At 47.0% G+C, this 18,176-nt stretch overlaps 1 protein-coding gene across 1 annotated transcript in view; it reads right to left on the reverse strand.

Annotated features, from left to right (window-relative positions):
* LOC110298774 (pregnancy-specific glycoprotein 22-like) overlaps positions 1-8,202 on the reverse strand; it is a 476,565-nt gene extending 468,363 nt beyond the window's left edge. The window contains 4 exon segments of the mRNA XM_021168215.1: positions 1,857-2,216; positions 3,454-3,813; positions 6,706-7,065; positions 8,139-8,202. Coding sequence (XP_021023874.1) covers positions 1,857-2,216; positions 3,454-3,813; positions 6,706-7,065; positions 8,139-8,202 — 1,144 coding nt within the window.
* Positions 8,203-18,176: the final 9,974 nt, after the last annotated feature.

An 18,176-nucleotide genomic window follows, 5' to 3' on the forward strand; every position in this document is an offset into this window, starting at 1 on the left:
GATGACACCATTGCATACACTAGCAAGCGTTTGCTGCAAGGACCCTGATATAGCTGTCTCTTGTGAGACTAGGCCGGGGCCTAGCAAACATATAAGTGAATGCTCACAGTCAGCTATTGGATGGATCACAGGGCCCCCAATGGAGGAGCTAGAGAAAATATCCAAGGAGCTAAAGAGATCTGCAACCCTGTAGATGCAACATGATGAACTAATCAGTATCCCGGAGCTCTTGACTCTAGCTGCATATGTATCAAAAGATGGCCAAGTCGGCCATCACTAGAAAGAGAGGCCCATTAGACACGCAAAGTTTATATGCCCCAGTACAGGGGAATGCCAGGGCCAAAAAATGGGAATGGGTAGGTAGGGAAGTGGGGGGGACGGTGTGGGGGACTTTTGGGATAGCATTGGAAATGTAATTGAGGAAAATACATAATAAAAAAATATTTAAAAAATAAGCATTAAAGCTACAATCACCATCAAAAAAAAAAAAAAAAAAGAAGGTAAAGAGACAAATCCATCAATATTGAGACCTTTGTCTTTGGTGAAAAGACAGGGTCATGTGACCAGAGAAGCTTAGAACCATCACTCAGTGGAGGAGGTTGAGAGGGTTTACACAAGTCAGAGGTAGTGACCAAAATACCTCCATGCCCTCAGAGGACCTAACTGTGTGTCCATTCCTCTGTGAGGAACTCTGTCCTCAGGTCTTCACCCTCACTGTCCTCACAACCCTGTTCTCCCTCAGAAGATGTGGGTTGCAGGTAAATTTCTCTCACTCTTCCTCTACAGAACCCAGGTTTTCACAGTGCAATCTCCATTCTGATCCAGTCACCACCTGACATCACTCGAGATTGCCTTCCTGGTCTGTCTTCCAGCCCATAACTCCTAAGGCCTTGTTAGAAAAAATCTAATTTGAAATTTCAAGAAGGTCCAGTGCCTACACAGGCTCAGATGCCTGTGGGTAGATAGACAGATGTCCAAAGATCTTGCATGTCCAGGTGCTAATGAAATTCTCGTATTTGGAGCTACTGACACTGGTTAAAGCTCCAGACTGCATTGCCACAAGGAGGTGTATGGAGTAGACATGAGTATGGCTATGTGTGCTGGTGCAGGTGTACACCGTCCTGAGTGTATGCTTAGACATGAAAGAGCACCTAGATGCAGGTCAGAGGTCAACTTGAGGGACCCTTTCTCATCCTTCCATCTTAGGAGATTCCAGCAAGTCTCTGAGCTCCCCTCCTCCCACACAGTCAGGCACTGTCCTCCTCACCAATGAGCAGGACACACTACCAGGGGCGGCAAGCATTGCAGAGAAGTACACAGTGGGTCATCATGGCTACAACAGCCTACTCTGCCCTCATTATGTGCACTGGATGGTGATGACACCTGCCATGACAGACTTGTACCATGTCAGCTGTAACAGGAATCCAAAGCCAACCAATGACGAAAACATTCCCAGTGTCACCTGGAGACTAACCATCACAGAGATTTGCAGCCAGGGCTTCCTGGTGCTCTCTGTGGGGACTCCATGGCTTCCTCAGCTAGGGCTTATCTGACGNGCATGGAGTCTAAATCAGGGCTATGGGCATGGTGAGAGGCCCAAGGGTCATGGCTGAATCTGACATTCTTAGTTGAGTTTATGCAGCACAGGTTAGGTAACTCTGCATGAAAGGACAGGTGACAGGTTCTGATCTAATGCTGTTGGTTCACCCCATGTGTGCCCTGCAGTAAGTACCCAAATTCCATTGTGAAGGCACAATGCAGTGAGGGAGAGAGCAGGCACAGCCCACTCCTCAGAGTGTAATTATAAAGTAGGGTAAGCCACACCCAGCAGCTGGAATCCATAGAGAGTCACTTACTGTTCACATTGACTTGCACATGCGCTGTTTCAACTTTCGCATTGCTGTCGATGGTTACTAGTGTGTAGAAGCCAGAGTCTTTCTCAGTGACATCCTGGAGCAGCAGGGATCCATTGGTGTACCCTATCTCTTTTCCACTGTGTGCACGGCCACTGATGATAGACTCTGTCATTATGCTATATTCTGTAATTTTAAAGCCCTGAGTGCTATACACGCCTTTGTACCACAAAAAGGTTTGCACATCTTCTGGAAGATCATGGACCTGGAGAAGAACACTTTCCCCTTCAGCAGCATGTGGTGGCACTGGATNGATCCTCAGTTGGACAGAGTTGAAAGGGTCACAGCACGAGGAAAGGGAGGCTGGAAGGGAAAGGAGAAAAANCATCACATGGGATCATTGTGCTTGGTGGAAAGATGGTGACCTGCATCCTGAGCAGATGGATTCTTTGCTCAGCCTAGACAGGCCTGTGGGTGTGTCTATCCCACCTGGTGGAAGTCAGCAACATGGCCTCCATTCCCTCAGTGACACGGAATCTGTCATTTCCTCTGCATGGAGCTCTCTCNTCAGTGTCTCCATGGCTTCCCCTCACTGCCCTGGGTCAGACACTGCACANACTCATGCACACTGGGCTTTGAGATGATGCCTCCCTCTGACCTTGGTCTCTGCATACCCTGCATATTCACTTCCTGACTTTTCTCATTTCCTTTGTACCTGCACTCAGCTTCTGACCTCACTTTCTACATGTTCTTCCTGCTCTGCCTGCAGCCTCCAGGACTAGGGCTGGGTGAGGGCTTGGAGCAGGCTGCTCTTCTTAGCAGGCCCAGAATTATGCTGCCAGGCTTCATGTCAACTTGACACAAGCCAGAGTCATTTGAAGCAGGGAGCCTCAGCTGAATATACAAATACCAGAATGGCCACTGGGCAAGTCTAAATCACATCTTTTAACTGGTGATTGATATAGGAGGAACCAGTCCACTGTGAGCATTTCCATCTCTGGGCTCTTGGTCCCATGTGCTATAAAACTAGGATGAGCAAGGTGTGAGAAGATAGGCAGGAGCAAACAACCCTCTATTCTGTCTACAAATACTCTGGGTTGCTGTGATTTCTTTTATTGTTTTTTTTGTTTTGTTTTGTTGGTTTTTTTCTATGAAACTCTACCTTTTAGTGATAATAAATACACAGAATTGATATAGACAGCCAAAAAAGTCTGTTCACTGTCTGCTCAGAGCAGTAGTAAGTGCCAAGTCCTGATAAATTGGAGCCCAGGACATTTTTAGTCAAGCCTGGGACAGACAACCAGGGCCAGAGCTTCCCGGGGCTCACCACTCTGTGTGGACTCCAAACTTTCCTCATGTGCATTTCAAGAACCTCAACAGACAGAGCAGTCTAGCATCTTAGGTCCTCCGACATACCACAGGGAGTCAAAAGACAGAGTCTAACCCATGGGCATTTCTCTCCTACATGTGTGTCCTGCACAAAGTGGTCAACCCCCATCATGGGGATAAAAGTGCAGACAGGAGGTAGCATGTACTGCCAGCAGTGACGGTGCTCAGGGTAGAAGCCCAATGCACTGAAAACTCACAGAGAATCACTTACTGTCCACCTGAAGGTAAATGTATGCTAATTCTATTCTCGAATATCTATTCAGAGTTCGTAGGGTGTAGAATCCGGTGTCCTTCCAGGTGACATTCTGGAGTAGCAGGGATCCATTGCTGTACACTATCTCTCTTCCGCTGTAGGCAGGGCCCATTTCACTTGAACTCTTGGCTGTTCTGTGCCGGGCAATCTCAACCTTGTTATAAAAAGTCAACCCTTTGTACCAAAAAAGCGATTGAAGATTATCTGGAAGACTGTGAACAAGGAGAAGAACGCTTCCCCCTTCAGCAACGCTGGCTGGCACTGATTCAATTGTGAGGTGTGCAGGTGGAGAAGGGCGCCCACAGATGAAAAGAGAGGCTAGAAGGGAAGAGAGATCCATCAATATTAGGGCTTTATATTTGACTAACATGGTGCCCTGTATCCTGAGCAGCTGTGTCCATACCTCAGCTGAGGTATGTGGGTGAGGGTCTCCCTACCCTACTTGGTGGTGGTCACCACATTACCTCCATGTGCTCCGTGTCCCTCGGTTGTCATTTCTTCTCTATGATGCTCTCTCCTCCTCGGTGTCTACACAGCCCTGCTTCATTCCCCTCAGATCCTTGCTCACACTCAGTGTAGTTGTATGTTGGGGTAAGGCCTCCCGACCTTCACACTCTGACTCTTTTGTCTATTGTCCTTCAGTGATTACAACAAATACCTGATTCACCTTCTAGCTGTAGTCACTGCTCTGTCTTCCAGTCCACTAGGGCTAGAGAACTGTTAGAACCAATAGTGTGCTCATGATTTTCTTAGAGAAAGTCAGCCTAAAGCACATTAGATATCTGTGGGGAGCCAATGAATGATTGAATAAATGAATGAATGAATGAATGAATGATGTCTCAGGACCATGCATGCTCATGGCCACATTCATATGTTTAGGGAAACGGTTCAATGCTTACATTAACTTTGATTTTTATTTTTTACATTCTGGGGGGTGTGGTCTGTGTGTGTCTGTGTGTGTCTGTGTATGTCTGTGTGTCTGTGTCTGTCTGTCTGTCTGCCTGTCAAGGGCATGTCTTAGTAGAAGGGCGGGGGTGCAGGACAACATCTCTCGGTGGAAGTCAGGGAACAACTTATGTTCATTGGTTCTCGGGTTGTCAGACATGAAGCAAACTCCCATATCCTCTGAGCTATGTCACTGATCAATAGGAGCTTAGTTTGTTATTTGGGACTTCACAACTGGGAGCTTCAGTTTTGAGAACACTGTGCTCATGCTGATTAACTGTGGGGGAGAACACTCTCCCCCTCCCCTACTTCTTCACCAAGAGACTCCTCCTGCTGCTGCTGCTGCTGCTGCTGCTGCTGCTGCTGCTGCTGCTGCTGCTGCTGCTGCTGCTGCTGCTGCTGTGCCTCTGTTCCACTGTGAATTCTCTCCTACAAACCCTGAGACTCCTCTCAGGTCATTGAGTTCCTGAGGAGACAGCTGAGTCCTCTCCTCTCACACTATGAGTGTGGGCTCCTCACTCATGATCAGGAGTCCCCGACAGTGGGTATAACCTTTGCAGAGAGTACACAGGGGGCCTCCCTGGACTATGGACTGATGTGTTGTCCTGTCTGTTGTAAATCTGGTCCAGCCCAGCTCCCAGTTCCTCCTATAGCCTCAGCCTCCTCCCAGACAGAAGCCTGTGGACTGTAGGTAGCTCTGTGTTCTCTGCCCTGTACACTCTCAGGACTACCCACCTACACTCTCCTCTTGGCTCTTTCTCATTTAGCCCTCAAGAGTACACAGTGACAAACAACCTTCTGAGCATCTCTGGGCCCTGAGACAACACCAGCTCAAATAGCCGTGGCCCTCTGTTGGGTTCTCATCCTGGGTCAGTCAGCAACAAAGAAGGAACCTCTGCAATCCCTTTGTGATAGAAACCCAGCTGGGCACCCAGTCTGAACTGGTTTCTCAGTGCTCTGGAAAGATGGGATTTGCTCTCAGGAAGAAGGTGACAGATGTGTGTAAGGGATCCAAAGGGACCAACTGTATGATGAGTGGGAAAGGGGACAGATCAATTCTAACTACAGGAACCAGTCAGGATTCTGAGGGACAAGAAAGGCCCAGGAGCAGAGGTGTCAGGAGCTCACAGCCTGAGTGTAAGAGGAGGTGACCTGGGTCCCAGAAGGACTGCTCTGTGCTCCATCATCCCATGAAGGGTTTCAAGATGGTGCTCACACATCCTCTGCCTGCTGAGCTTTGTGGTGCATCAGCCCACGTGCCCCCTAAGCTTTCTGAGATGCCTTGAACCTCAATCTAAGTGATTCCCATTGTACACCATTTCATTCCCAGAGAAAATATATGTCTGGAATGTGAACATGATCCCCTGGCAGGGTAGAGGACACAGGAAGCAGCTAAGAGGTCTGAGGAGACTATGACAGTGACCTCCAGGTATACAGGGAAGAGAAAAGCCAGGATACAAGGTAAGGTCCTGAGTCAGGGATATAGGTTTATTGGTTTTCCTTGAGCATCACCAGGCTACTGCAATTCATGTCTGGAGAACTGTCCACAAGAGTACCTATAGAAGAGAATGTACTGGCCTCAAAAGAAAAGAACTTGTCAGTAGGACCTGTGTTCTCTCTCCCTTCCTGATGGGACCATGGCCTTCCTAGAAGTCTCATCATAACCCCATCAGGACAATGGTTAATAGCCTGGGAATCTGCCCTGCTGTGGTCTCCCTCTGGGTCACTAGGATGACCTGGAGACAAAGCCTAATCCTGGCTCTCATGGCTGTACATGGTTTGGTTCCACATGGAGCAAGACATTGACTACAACAAGCACTCTTCTCTGCAGACAGAAAGTCAAGATCCAACCCTAGCANAAAGCTCCTCAGGGCCCACAGGAGGTGAGGCTGGAACAGAGGTGTGGAGCCAGGAGTTTCTGGTACTCAGCTCTGTAAGATGCCCATGGCTTCCACAGGCCCTTCTTTCTTCCCTCAAGACTTTCTCAAGGACGGTTCCCTATGAAGGACCCCAAGAATTTAGGCAGAGTCTGTCATCCTTGGCTGAGTTGCCCACCCTGCATCCAGGTTTCTCCAAGGTGAAATCAAATGAGGGATTCTGCACACTTGACATTGTTCTCCACCATGTGTGTCCTGCAATAAATGCTCAAGCCCCAACATGGTGACACAATGCAGAGGGAAAGGAGACATAGGTCAGGCCTGACACTTCTGTGTGCCTAGTGGAAGGACCCAACCCAGGACCAAGAGTTCACAAAAAATTACTTACAGTACACCTGAAGAAATGTGGATGTATTTGATACCAGTTTTCCATTTTTACTTATGGTTTGAAACGTGTAATATCCTGTGTCTTCCCGGGTGACATTTTGGATCCACAGGGACCCGTTGCTGTGCAATGTCTCTCTACCACTGTGCTCAGGTCCTGTCACACTTGTGTTATAGTCCAGTGAATACAGTGCAATTCCAAGCTTAAATTTTATTACCCCTCTGTACCAGGCAAAGACTCGAAGATTCTCTGGCAGATTGTAGACTCGTAGAAGAACATTTTCTCCTTCAACCAATTTAAGTGGTACGGATTCAATGGTGACTCGAGCAGTGGTGGACAGGAGCCAGCAGGTTAAGAGGGAGGCTAGAAGGGAAAAGAGAGAAGCCACCAATCCTGAGCAGCTGTGAGCATCCCTCAGCTTAGGCCTGTGTCTAGAGATGTACCCTTAATGGAGGTGAGCATCATGACCTCCATGCTCTGAGAGCTTCAGAGGGTGTCATTTCCTCTCTGTGGAATCCTCTACTCAGGTGTCCCCATATCACTCTTCAAATAAAGATTGTCTGGTATGAGGAGAAGAGACTCTCTGACCTCCTCCTCCACACAGTCCTCACTCTCTGAATTGTTTTCTGTTCTATTTACAGTTCCATTAAACCAGTGACTTTATCCTCTGGATACTCTGACTTCCAGTCCTCTAGAAAAGGACTTTGTGAGGACAATTGGAATTATCTTTTTGAAAGGTTCAGTTCCTGAAAATATCTCAGAAAATAATAGGGAAGAAAGAAATGGAAGGGGGAAAAAAAAAGAAAACAGGAAGGAAGGAAGGAAGGAAGGAAGGAAGGAAGGAAGGAAGGAAGGAAGGAAGGAAGGAAGGAAGGAAGGAAATCTCCATGGATTTATCTATATAGTCCCATGTTTGGAACAAATGGCAATCATTACTTTCAAGTGTGATTTCATAATTCTGTATTGGATGCACAAGTTTGGGAAGGCTCCTCTCTCACTGTGCACATTGTGAGTGCATAGCACACACCTGTGTGGAGGGCAGAGAAGATCCTGCAGGAGCCTGTATCTCCATCTGCTCTGTGAGAGCTGAGGAATGAATTCAGACTGGCATGTCTCCACACACTGAGCCGTCTCCCTGGCATTCCCAGGTTTAATTTCTACTTGAAGAGTCACCCTGTCATGGTTAGGAACATTGGCCTTCAGACCATGGCAGCCAATGTGACTGATTTTGAACAGGGACAGCTGAGGCTTTTCTCTCCCCTCCTCAGCTCCTGTCTGCTCTGAGGGTCCTGCTGCTGAGCCTCTGTGCCTCACTGCACCTTCTGCACCATGACTACAAACAGATATCAAAGTCTTCTCTAGACATCTTCTCTACAGAACACTTTGGGCTTCTGAGTTTCCCTTTCCACACACAATCAGATAGCTTGAACACTTACCTGTGAGCAGAACCCTCTGCCAGGAGGTACACCCATTGCTGAGAAGCTCAGAGGATACCTCCATATCTCTTCTCACTGTACTGGCCTTTCTCTGAGGAGACCTTCAGCTCCTGCAAGGCACCTGGCCTCTGCTGTCCTTCCTCCTTCTGAGCTGAGTTTTCTCTCAGGCAGGAGCACTTCACAGAATCCTATAGGCACTGGGTGGTGGGGTCTGTGACCACAGCACTGCTCAGTCACTTCCACTCTCAGTGCTACCCTGTATCTCACATTTTCTCCCTTTATGTTTCTTTTCCAACAAGACCTTGAGCAACAAGGCTGATAAGCATCGACATGCCCTCAGAGAACAACTCATCCAAGGGCTGTCATCTGCTGACCCCTGGACATGAGTCTGTCAGCATCAAAAAGGAAGCTTCTATCTTTCCTATGTGTCCCTGAGACACACAGACCCAGCTAAACACCCAGTCTGGCCTGTGTCCTCAGTGCCCTGGGAAGGTGGGATTTCCCAGCAGGAAGGTGACAGATGTCTGTGAACGTTGGAAGGGACCAGCTGTCTGATGACTGGATATGAAGATAAACCTTTTATCACTAATGTCACCAGCCAAGATCCTGACCCAAGACAGAGGCTCAGGAGCAGCTGTGTGAGGAGTTTCATGTTCTTAGTGTTGAAGAAGAGGTGACCTGTGTGTCCTGGAAAGGACGATGGGCTCCTCTCCTATGGACTGTTTCCAGGCAACCTTCCAGCATTGTGGGTTAGTTGGGCTGTGTGTTGACTGAGCCCAACTGCTCTCTGGTCCTCCTGGGTCACCTATGCCCTTTGTCTGGGTGATTCTTCAGCAAAAGACCTGTCTTCCCCTTGGGAGATGCCAAGAGGGAGGGAAATTTCAGGATCCCCAGAGAGAGGGGTATCCATAGACACAAGAATCAGAGCAGGGTCTAGGGAGAGAGATCCAGGTTAGTAGGGACAGGAATGGAAAGTAGTCTCCTAGGCAAGGTCATAGCTCAGGGAAACAATTGTCTGAGTGTTGAGTGTGCAACCTGACATCGCCCCCTGAAGTTCTCTGGAAGAACTGCAGTCCCATGTCTAGGGCTACATCAGGCATGGTCAACAAGTCAAATATGACCTGCCCTCTTGCACACGCCCGACTCGCCAGCAAGAACGATGCTACAACAGGATCCTTCTGCACACGTTTATTGGGAGATCTTGATTGTAGAGGTGAAGAGACCCCAAGCCCAGAACTGGTGCTGCTTATATAGGCCTAGGAGAGGCGTGTCTCACACCAGGATTGGTTGTGCTTGGGTTACGCTTTTGCATGCCTACATCTGATTGGTTAACTTGTCTCTCATCTGATTGGTTAACTTGTCTCTCATCTGATTGGTTAACTTGTCAACATGAAACACAGAACAACAATCATTCAATCATCCAAACAAAAACAAACATGAATTGACAGACATATAGACAATTTGGTGCACCAAAAACAGACAATAGACGGGAATAGAACTTGATGTCTCAAAGGGACACAGATATCTCTCCATAGGAGCCAGAGAGGAAGCAGGACGTCTCCCGTTTTCCTTCTGTTCCTAGGAGGGCTCTAAAATAGCTTATTTTCATTTTTTCTCCTTCTTCTGGGAATTCTGCACAGTGGCTGCTTCTAATAGTTACTCCTCTTTCCCTGAGAGCTATCTTTAAGACTTTGATGAAGGCTGCCTCTTTAGTCAAAGTCCTAGAGAGGAGGGTAAATTGACTTAATTTTTTGTTCTTCATTTTTTATATTATCCTTTGTATCTTTATATTTTTATATTATCCTCTGTATCTTTATATTTTATATTCCTTTCTTTTTCTCTCCTTATATTTCTTAAGTTACTTATTTTTCTGTGCGTGTCTTCTTTTTCATTTCTCTCTGTTTCTGATATGCCTTCTTGGTACTCCTGCAAAACTCGCTGCCCTTACCAAACCTACTGCGTAGGAAAGCATACCTCTCAGAGACTCACATTAATTTCTTTTTACTTACCGTTACCACCAGTCCCCAGCTGAAGAGTTCTAAATCCACGCTGGATCCTTCTCAGCAGTCTGTTTTATGGGAACACTTTATTAACCGCTCCTTCCCCGTGATGCAGTTCTGAATCCTCCCTGTAGCAGGGGGTCTTCACTCGTGCCTGAAGATGTTTCTTTTCCCGGGTTTCGGCACCACTTCTTGCACGCGCCCGACTCGCCAGCAATAACTAAGCTGCAACAGGATCCTTCTGCACACGTTTATTGGGAGAGCTTGACTGTAGAGGTGAAGAGACCCCAAGACCAGAACTGGTGCTGCTTATATAGGCCTAGGAGAAGCGTGTCTCACACCCGGATTGGTTGTGCTTGGGTTATGCTTTTCACCTCATTTGCATGCCTACATCTGATTGGTTAACTTGTCTCTCATCTGATTGGTTAATTTTGGTTAATTCTCAAAACCTCATCTTGGCAAAAGAACTTTACTGCCTATGTATGCATGGTGGCCAGCGGAAGCCAGCGCCACCCTACAATGGCACATGTGGCTTCCCACACTGCCCTGATTCCTTCAACACAGGTGGAATGCAGGGACCATCATCCTGCTCACTGTGCTCTGCAGAAATCCTGTTTCCATCTAGTGTAGAGTGGGTCTAGGCAGGCTTCCAGATTCTCCCTAGGAAGTCCTGGACTAAAGTTGGTTGAAGTGTGCATCCAGAGGATGAGGCCCCTTGGGAGGAGCCCTGTGTTCACAAAGTGTCAATGGAAAGATGTCATGGTACATTTCAGACTCAGATGAGAGGTCAGTAATGGAAAGGTGGTGCACCTGTACTCTCTAGCCCAGGTCTGGTGTCTCAAACCTTCCTTTTGTTGGCCCACAGGGTACTTCAGGGACTGCTATTATGTCAGGGAACAGGACATTGATTCAAATAGATGCTCAAAATGTATTCCCTAAAAGCCATTTTAGATTTCTTGATTTCATTTTAATAAAAACACTCTCAATGGAAACAGTTCAGGAGAACAGAGCACTCATTTCCCATTGAGGTCTGGGTCAATAGTATAAGGAAGTCAAAGCAGAAAACATGCTGCTTCCTGGCTTATCTGCTGACTCAATCTCTGGCTCGTGCTTAGTCAACCAAGGACCATCTGCCTAGAAATGGTGCTGCCCACAATGGACTAGGCCTCCTGCAACAGTTAAGACAATCGGTCACAGACATGTCCACAGCCAGAGCTGATAAGGGAGTTATTCAGTTGAGACTTATCTCCCAGATGACTTTGGGCTGTGTCATTTGTCCTAGTAAATACTAGGACACTCTATCAAACTGTTGAGTCCTCCTCCTCCAAAGAGAGATCCCACAGGAAGTTCCCCCATTCTCCAAGTGAGTGTCCCTCTCTGTTCCTTGCAGATATCACATGTGCTGGTGTCCACAGCCCCACACAGCCGGACTCTCAGAGCCGGAACACAGCTCAGGGGCATCTACCCTGGATTTCAAGTTTCCCACATCACAGATCCTGAGTCAGGGAGTCTAACCTGAAGAGTTAGTGAAACAGCGAGTTCAACACCTTAGTTCCATCCTGACTCGGGACAGGCCTGCCAAGCACCTTCATCCCCTGCCTCTCTGGCTCCACTGGACTCAGAGCAGAAGCCAATCACCAGCTGAGACAAGATAGGAGCTGGGAGAATTTGGGGTAAAGGGACATGAGCATGGTTCCAAGTTCTGAGTGATCCTTCAGGGTCATGGAGATCATGAAAGCAAATGGAGGGGACAGGAAGGCATGAAGGGTGACAGAAAAATTCACAGGATCTTAAGTACACCTTTCCACCTGATAGAAACTCTCTTCTCTCTCTCTCTCTCTCTCTCTCTCTCTCTCTCTCTCTCTCTCTCTGAGTGTGTGTGTGTGTGTGTGTGTGTGTCTCCAAAACCAATCCAGGGTCACCCAGCAGAAATCAGAGATGCAAGAAGAAATGGAGGAGACATAGCTAGATCTCATGAGACAATTGAGAAGTGTTTGTGCCCATGGGATCGGGCTGGAAATTAATGTCTGTATCTATTTGTAAACCCAAAGCTTCATCCCAAAGCTCTATGCTGACATTTCAATAATCCACTTACCAAGACCTGTAAGTTTATTTCCCTGTGGTCATATTGAGGCCAATGGTCAATTTCTAGACAAGGGAAATATAGGATCCATTAGTAGTAGTGGTGCTGCTGGGAACAAAGAGCTCTTGGAAACAAAACTGGGGCTTCCCAGTGATAATCCAAGACTAATGTGTAAGAGGGTGGGAGGCTGTATGGAAGGAGAGGTTAAGGTTTGACCCTGGATGGTAATGCATGTCTGAAGGTGATATCGGAAGGATATCTGAACCATCTGGAGCAAACAGAATAAAGCTGCATGTGACATCAGCAGAGAGGAGGAGAAATCCTGGTCTATAGAAGGCTATATTATCTGTTCTATAACCTCAGTTAAGCAGGTCCCAACCAGAGCTGGGTGAAACTTAATAGAACACTCATATAGCATGCACGAACCCCAATCCATCAGCACCACAATACACAGACCAACACTGTCAGACACTCAGGTGGTCACTGAGTCTGAGTCTAAGATGTCCCCTGTCTCTCCCTAAGCCTCTCTAGGCAGAAGTCTCTCCAAAGCATGGGCCCCTTCATGTGCTTGGGCTAGGTAAGGATGCCCTGTGGGGATCAAATGTCCTGTCTGCAGCACTCTGTATTTACACAGTTGTAGAAATGATGGGACAGAAGGTACTCACAAGTAATATCCATGTTGGATGGCTCACTTGGGTTGGCACTCACTGGGTTCCAGGTTTCACAATCCCATGGTCCTGTGTCAGTTGGGACATGAGTGAGAGTACTGCTGTCCTCAGAATGCTTGAGCCTGTCACCTGTTGAGAGGCTGTGACCACTTATACTTCACAGGTAGGTATATTCTGAGTCTCAGGTTCATACATTAAGGCTACCATCTTCACCCTCTATGTGTTAGAACAATCACTTCTGGTGGTGAACTTAAGTAGCAGTGTTGTGCAGACAACAAAGAGAACATGGACCCTGTGGGACATCTGATGCTTGCAAAGGCCTCTTTCATCCACTGTTGGTCTCTGCAACGTCCACCACCTATCCATGTCCTTAGAGAACCAGAGACAGATGATGACTCAGGCAGATACAGGAGGAGCTGAGTGCTCAGACATGATGGGTTTCCTGTGCTGTGTGGGAGAAACAGTCTTCATCATATGGGAGCTGAGCTGCAGAGCTTGATGGTACAGACCTAGGACCTGGAGTCATAGCCCCAGGGTCTCTCCGGGTCCTCAGTGATTCACAGCCTGCCTTACACCAAAAAGCTGTGTCCCTCCACCTAAGCTGACCTCCACTGCTGAGCATGGGCCAGCAACCTCCAAGATATTACTTCTCAAGGCTGCCCTAGAGATCAGACATAAGAAGATGCACACTAAACTCCCCTTAGAAACATCCACAGCCCGTCCTCAGGGCTTTGATGTGTGTTCAGAAATCTCACACGAGACAATTTGCAGGACTGGAATTCAGCTCACTGCCCAGGCTAGATCATCATAACATGTGCCAACCTTCCCAGGGGTTCCTGATGACTGGCACAAGGCACAGGGTCACATAAAACAAAGGATGAGCCTCAGAAGAATGGAGGGTATGAGAGTCAGGCAGGCAGGCTTGAGAGAAAACCACTTTTTTCCTTCACATGGAATGCCCTGTACTCCACAGGTAAGGACCATGCAGATATAATTTGTGATACAGAGGTAGCTGTTTGCACTATTCTAATATTTTATGTGTACTGTTATACTAGCAGCATGCATATCTGTGCACCACAGGATGCCTGGAACTCACACAAGACAGAAGGGGGCATTCGATCCTCTGGAACTGGAGTGACAAAGAGTTATGAGCAGCTATGGGTGTGCTAGAAACTGAACTTAGCTCTATAAGAACTTCCATTGCTCTTAACCACAGAGCCATCTTTCTAGCCCTGCAGGATGAGTGTTTTCAGAAGCAGGTCTGACTGGCAAAAGGTAGAGAGAAAGCACGAGCTGGGGCTATGGCTCTAAGTACAGGTGTGTTTGGCATACTCTGGATAGGGATTTAGGATGCGAACTTTCTCAATATGAGAGCATTGTTACTAATACCCAGGACCTAAAGCCAATCCTTGCAAGGATGATTTCTCTAAAGAGCACAATTAGGTGAGAGAAGAGGTAGATGGTAAAGTTGATTGAAATCAATGACTCCTTAGCCAAGGGAGCCCTGAGGTAGATGCAGGATCTAATGGAAGGGTGAAGCAAAACCCTGTCCATTGTGTTCTGGGAGGAGCGACTGGTAGATAGCAGAGGTCACATGATTGCCTGTTTAGTACATGGGCTCAGGAGTCCTGGAATGCTTCAGAAATTCTTCAAAGATAAGTGGCTTACTTCTGAAGTCCCACCTGACTGTCCGTTTGTTTTTCAATTCTTGGACAAGATGTCCCCTTAAGCAGCTGATGACCAAGATTAACATCAGCTTCTCCCTGATTCACAGACACCTGAGAAGGCCTCCAGGGTGGGGACACTGGATACATGGCTGGAGACAGAGCACTGGTGCTTCACATCTGTCACCTGTGGACTGTGTGAGGCTCATGTGGCCACTGTCCTCCCTGTGTCTCAGTTTAACAGCAACACCACTCTTGGGGAACAAATGCTGCAGTGTCTACAAGGTGGCCTTAAATAGAAACAAGACCCTGACACTGGAGCAGGATGACTGTCCAGATCAGCAGCATCTGTTACCATTTGCCGGGAGAGGATTCCTTAGACTTCCTCCCTCAGGACATGAATCATCAAGAGCACTACATCATCTGCCCATCTCATGGGGACACTGACATTCCTATAAAGTCTCATAAGTCATCAGAACAGTTGGCTGATGGCCTAAGCAACTGTACAGCTGTGCTCTCCATGCTGAGTCTCAGAAGGAGATGCCCAGTAACCCATCCTACCTGTGGCTCTCATACCAGTGCACTGTCTGGTTCCCTGAGCTGGGACATTCAGACAGCTAATGAATCATTCTGCTCTGTTGGTTCTGACAGCTCAGATCCCAAGACTGCATGAACTACCCCAGGGCACCTAGAGTCAGTTCTCTAGGACACTCATACAGAGCCAGGACTTCCTGATTGTCCCCCTTCTAGTAAGATTCCATTGTTTCTGCAGCCAGATTCTCAGGTCCAAGGATCTTTCTCAGGATGTGTTTATAGTGAGAGCCACACAATCTAGGCTTATCCTGATTTTATGGCAGAGCTACACACAGTGACACATATGCACACATGCACACAGGCACATATACACACAGAGAGAGACATGTATGCACACACATGACTCTCTCTGTCTCTTTTTCTGTCTCTCTGTCTCTGTCTCTCTCTCCTCTCTCCTCTCTCTCTCTCTCTCTCTCTCTCTCTGTCTCTCTCTCTCACACACACACACACACACACACACACACACACACACACACACACATCCTGCACTCAGTTAATTCTAATTGGTTTTTTAAAAATGCCAACAGCCCAGCCAATAGCTGGGGAGAAGAGAGAGACAGAGTTTTAGGTTTCCAGGGTTCTGAACCAGGAAGAAGGAGGGAGAGTTGCCATGCCACAGGAGGCAGGCAGGAGGAAGAAACAGAGTACCGTGTAATAGGTCCAGAAGAACACAGCTCAGAGGGCAGATTGACTGGGTCAAGAGCAGCCAAGATGGAACATAAAATTTAATAACTAGTAACTCAAAGTTATCAGTGGGAGGTAGATCCTAACAGCTTGGAGGTTAGGCAATTGCCCAACTATTGTCCTGCTATTGAAATATAAAGGCAGTAGGTACCCAGAGCTGATCCTGTGCCACAGTGCTCCATGCCCAAATACTGCCAGGAGAAAGCTGGTCTCCCAGAATTGCTGGCACACCTGTGAGTACAGGTATGACCACCATTTCTGTTCCAAGGGACCCACCCAGAGCTACAAGGACATAGGAACCAAGGAACATCTGGGGACAGGATTCTCCTAGTTTTTGTCTGCACCCTGGAGCTGACCCTGAGCGAAAATTCTCCATATCCAAATTCCTCCTGAAGCGAACTAGTCTCCCAGGAATACAGACAAACATGCTTGCAGGAGGGACAAGCCACAGTCAGAGACAGCAAGACCAGCTAATGCCAGAGATATTCAGATGATGAAAGGCAAGGGCAAGAACATAAGGAACAGAAACAATAGCTATTTGGCATCATCAGAACCCAATAATCCTACCACCGTGAGCAACTTATACCCCAAGACACCAGAAAAGCAAGATTCTGATTTAAAGCCACATCTCATAATGATGAGAAAGGACTTGAAGAAGGATTTAAATAAATTCCTTAAAGAAATACAGGAAAACACAAATATCAGGTGACAGAATTGAACAAAACCATCCAGGATCTAAAAATGGAAATAGAATCAATAGAGAAATCACAAAGGGAGACAATCCTGGAGGAAAAAAAAAAACCTAGGAAAGAGATCAGGAGTCATAAATGAAAGCATCACCAACAGAATATAAGAGGTACAGGACATACCATTGAAAACACTGGCACAACAGTCAAAGATAATGCAAAATGCAAAAACTCCTAACACAAAAAAACATCCAGGAAATCCAGGAAACAATGAGAACCAAAAGAAAAGAGTGAGGATTCCCAACTTTAAAGGACAGTAAATATCTTCAACAAATTATAGAAGATATAACCTAACCTAAAGAAGATTTCCCTAACCTAAGAAAAGAGATGGCCATAAACATACAAGAAGCCTACAGAACTCCAAATAGACAGGCCCAGAGAAGAAATTCCTCCCATCACATAATAGTCAAAACACCACTTTCGGCCTGTCGCTGGACCTTCTTTTCCTCAATTTCCTCTCCATTTCCATCCTTGTAACTCCTTCAGACAGGACCAATTATGGGTCAGAATTGTGACTGTGGGATGGCAACCCCATCCCTCACTTGGTGTTCTGTCTTCCTGCTGGAGGTGGGCTCTATATGTCCCCTTTCCCTACTGTCTGGCATTTCATCTAATGTCCCTCTCTTTGAGTCCTGAGAATCTCTCACCTCCCAGGTCTCTAGTGCATTCTGGAGCCCCCCACACACAACCTCCTATCTCCTGAGGTAGCCTGTTTCTATACTTTCTGCTGGCCCTCAGGGCTTCAGACATTTTCCCTCACCCAATACCAAATCAGGTTCCCCTCTATCCTGCCCACTCCCTCTCTCCACCCCTGTCCTTCCCTCCCCCCCTACTTGTAATTGCTTTTTTCACATTCCCAAGTAGGACTGAGGCATCCTCACATGGCCACTTCATCTTGCTAGCCTTCTTGACTTCTGTGGGCCATATCTTGGGTATTCTGTACTTTTTTTTGGGGGGGGGAGACATCCACTCATTAGTGAGTACATACCATGCATGTCCTTTTGCATCTGAGTTACCTCACTCAGGATGATATTTTCTAGTTCTGTCCATTTGCCTGCAAAACTCAGGATGTTGTTCTTAATAGCGAGTAATATTTCATTGTGTAAATGAACCACATTTTCTGTATCCATTCTTTTGTTGTGGAATATCTGGGTTGTTTCCAGCTTCTGGCTATCACAAATAAGGCTGCTATGAACATAGTAGAACAAGTGCCCCTGTGGAATGGTAGGACATCTTTTTGGTGTATTCCCAAGAGTGGAATTATAGTGGGGCATCTCTTGGGTATATTCATGAATTCAATGAATTACTTGAAGTGTGTCTCCATTTAATTTGATATACATTAGAAGACTGCCAGGTCTGTGTTCATTCAGAGATGATACACATAACCCTCAAGATACTGGAGACCCCAGGGAGTTTAGGTGTTAGGTGAAGTGGGGAGTGGGGACATCCATGTGGAGACAGGGGGTGGGGAGGAAGTATGGAATATGGAACAGTCAAAGGGAGGATGTGGGGAGGAATAAAATATGGAGTGTGAAGAAGAAAGAAAGAAAGAAAGAAAGAAAGAAAGAAAGAAAGAAAGAAAGAAAGAGAGGGGGGAGG

Source organism: Mus caroli, chromosome 7, assembly GCF_900094665.2.
Source record: "Mus caroli chromosome 7, CAROLI_EIJ_v1.1, whole genome shotgun sequence".
NCBI lineage: Eukaryota > Metazoa > Chordata > Mammalia > Rodentia > Muridae > Mus > Mus caroli.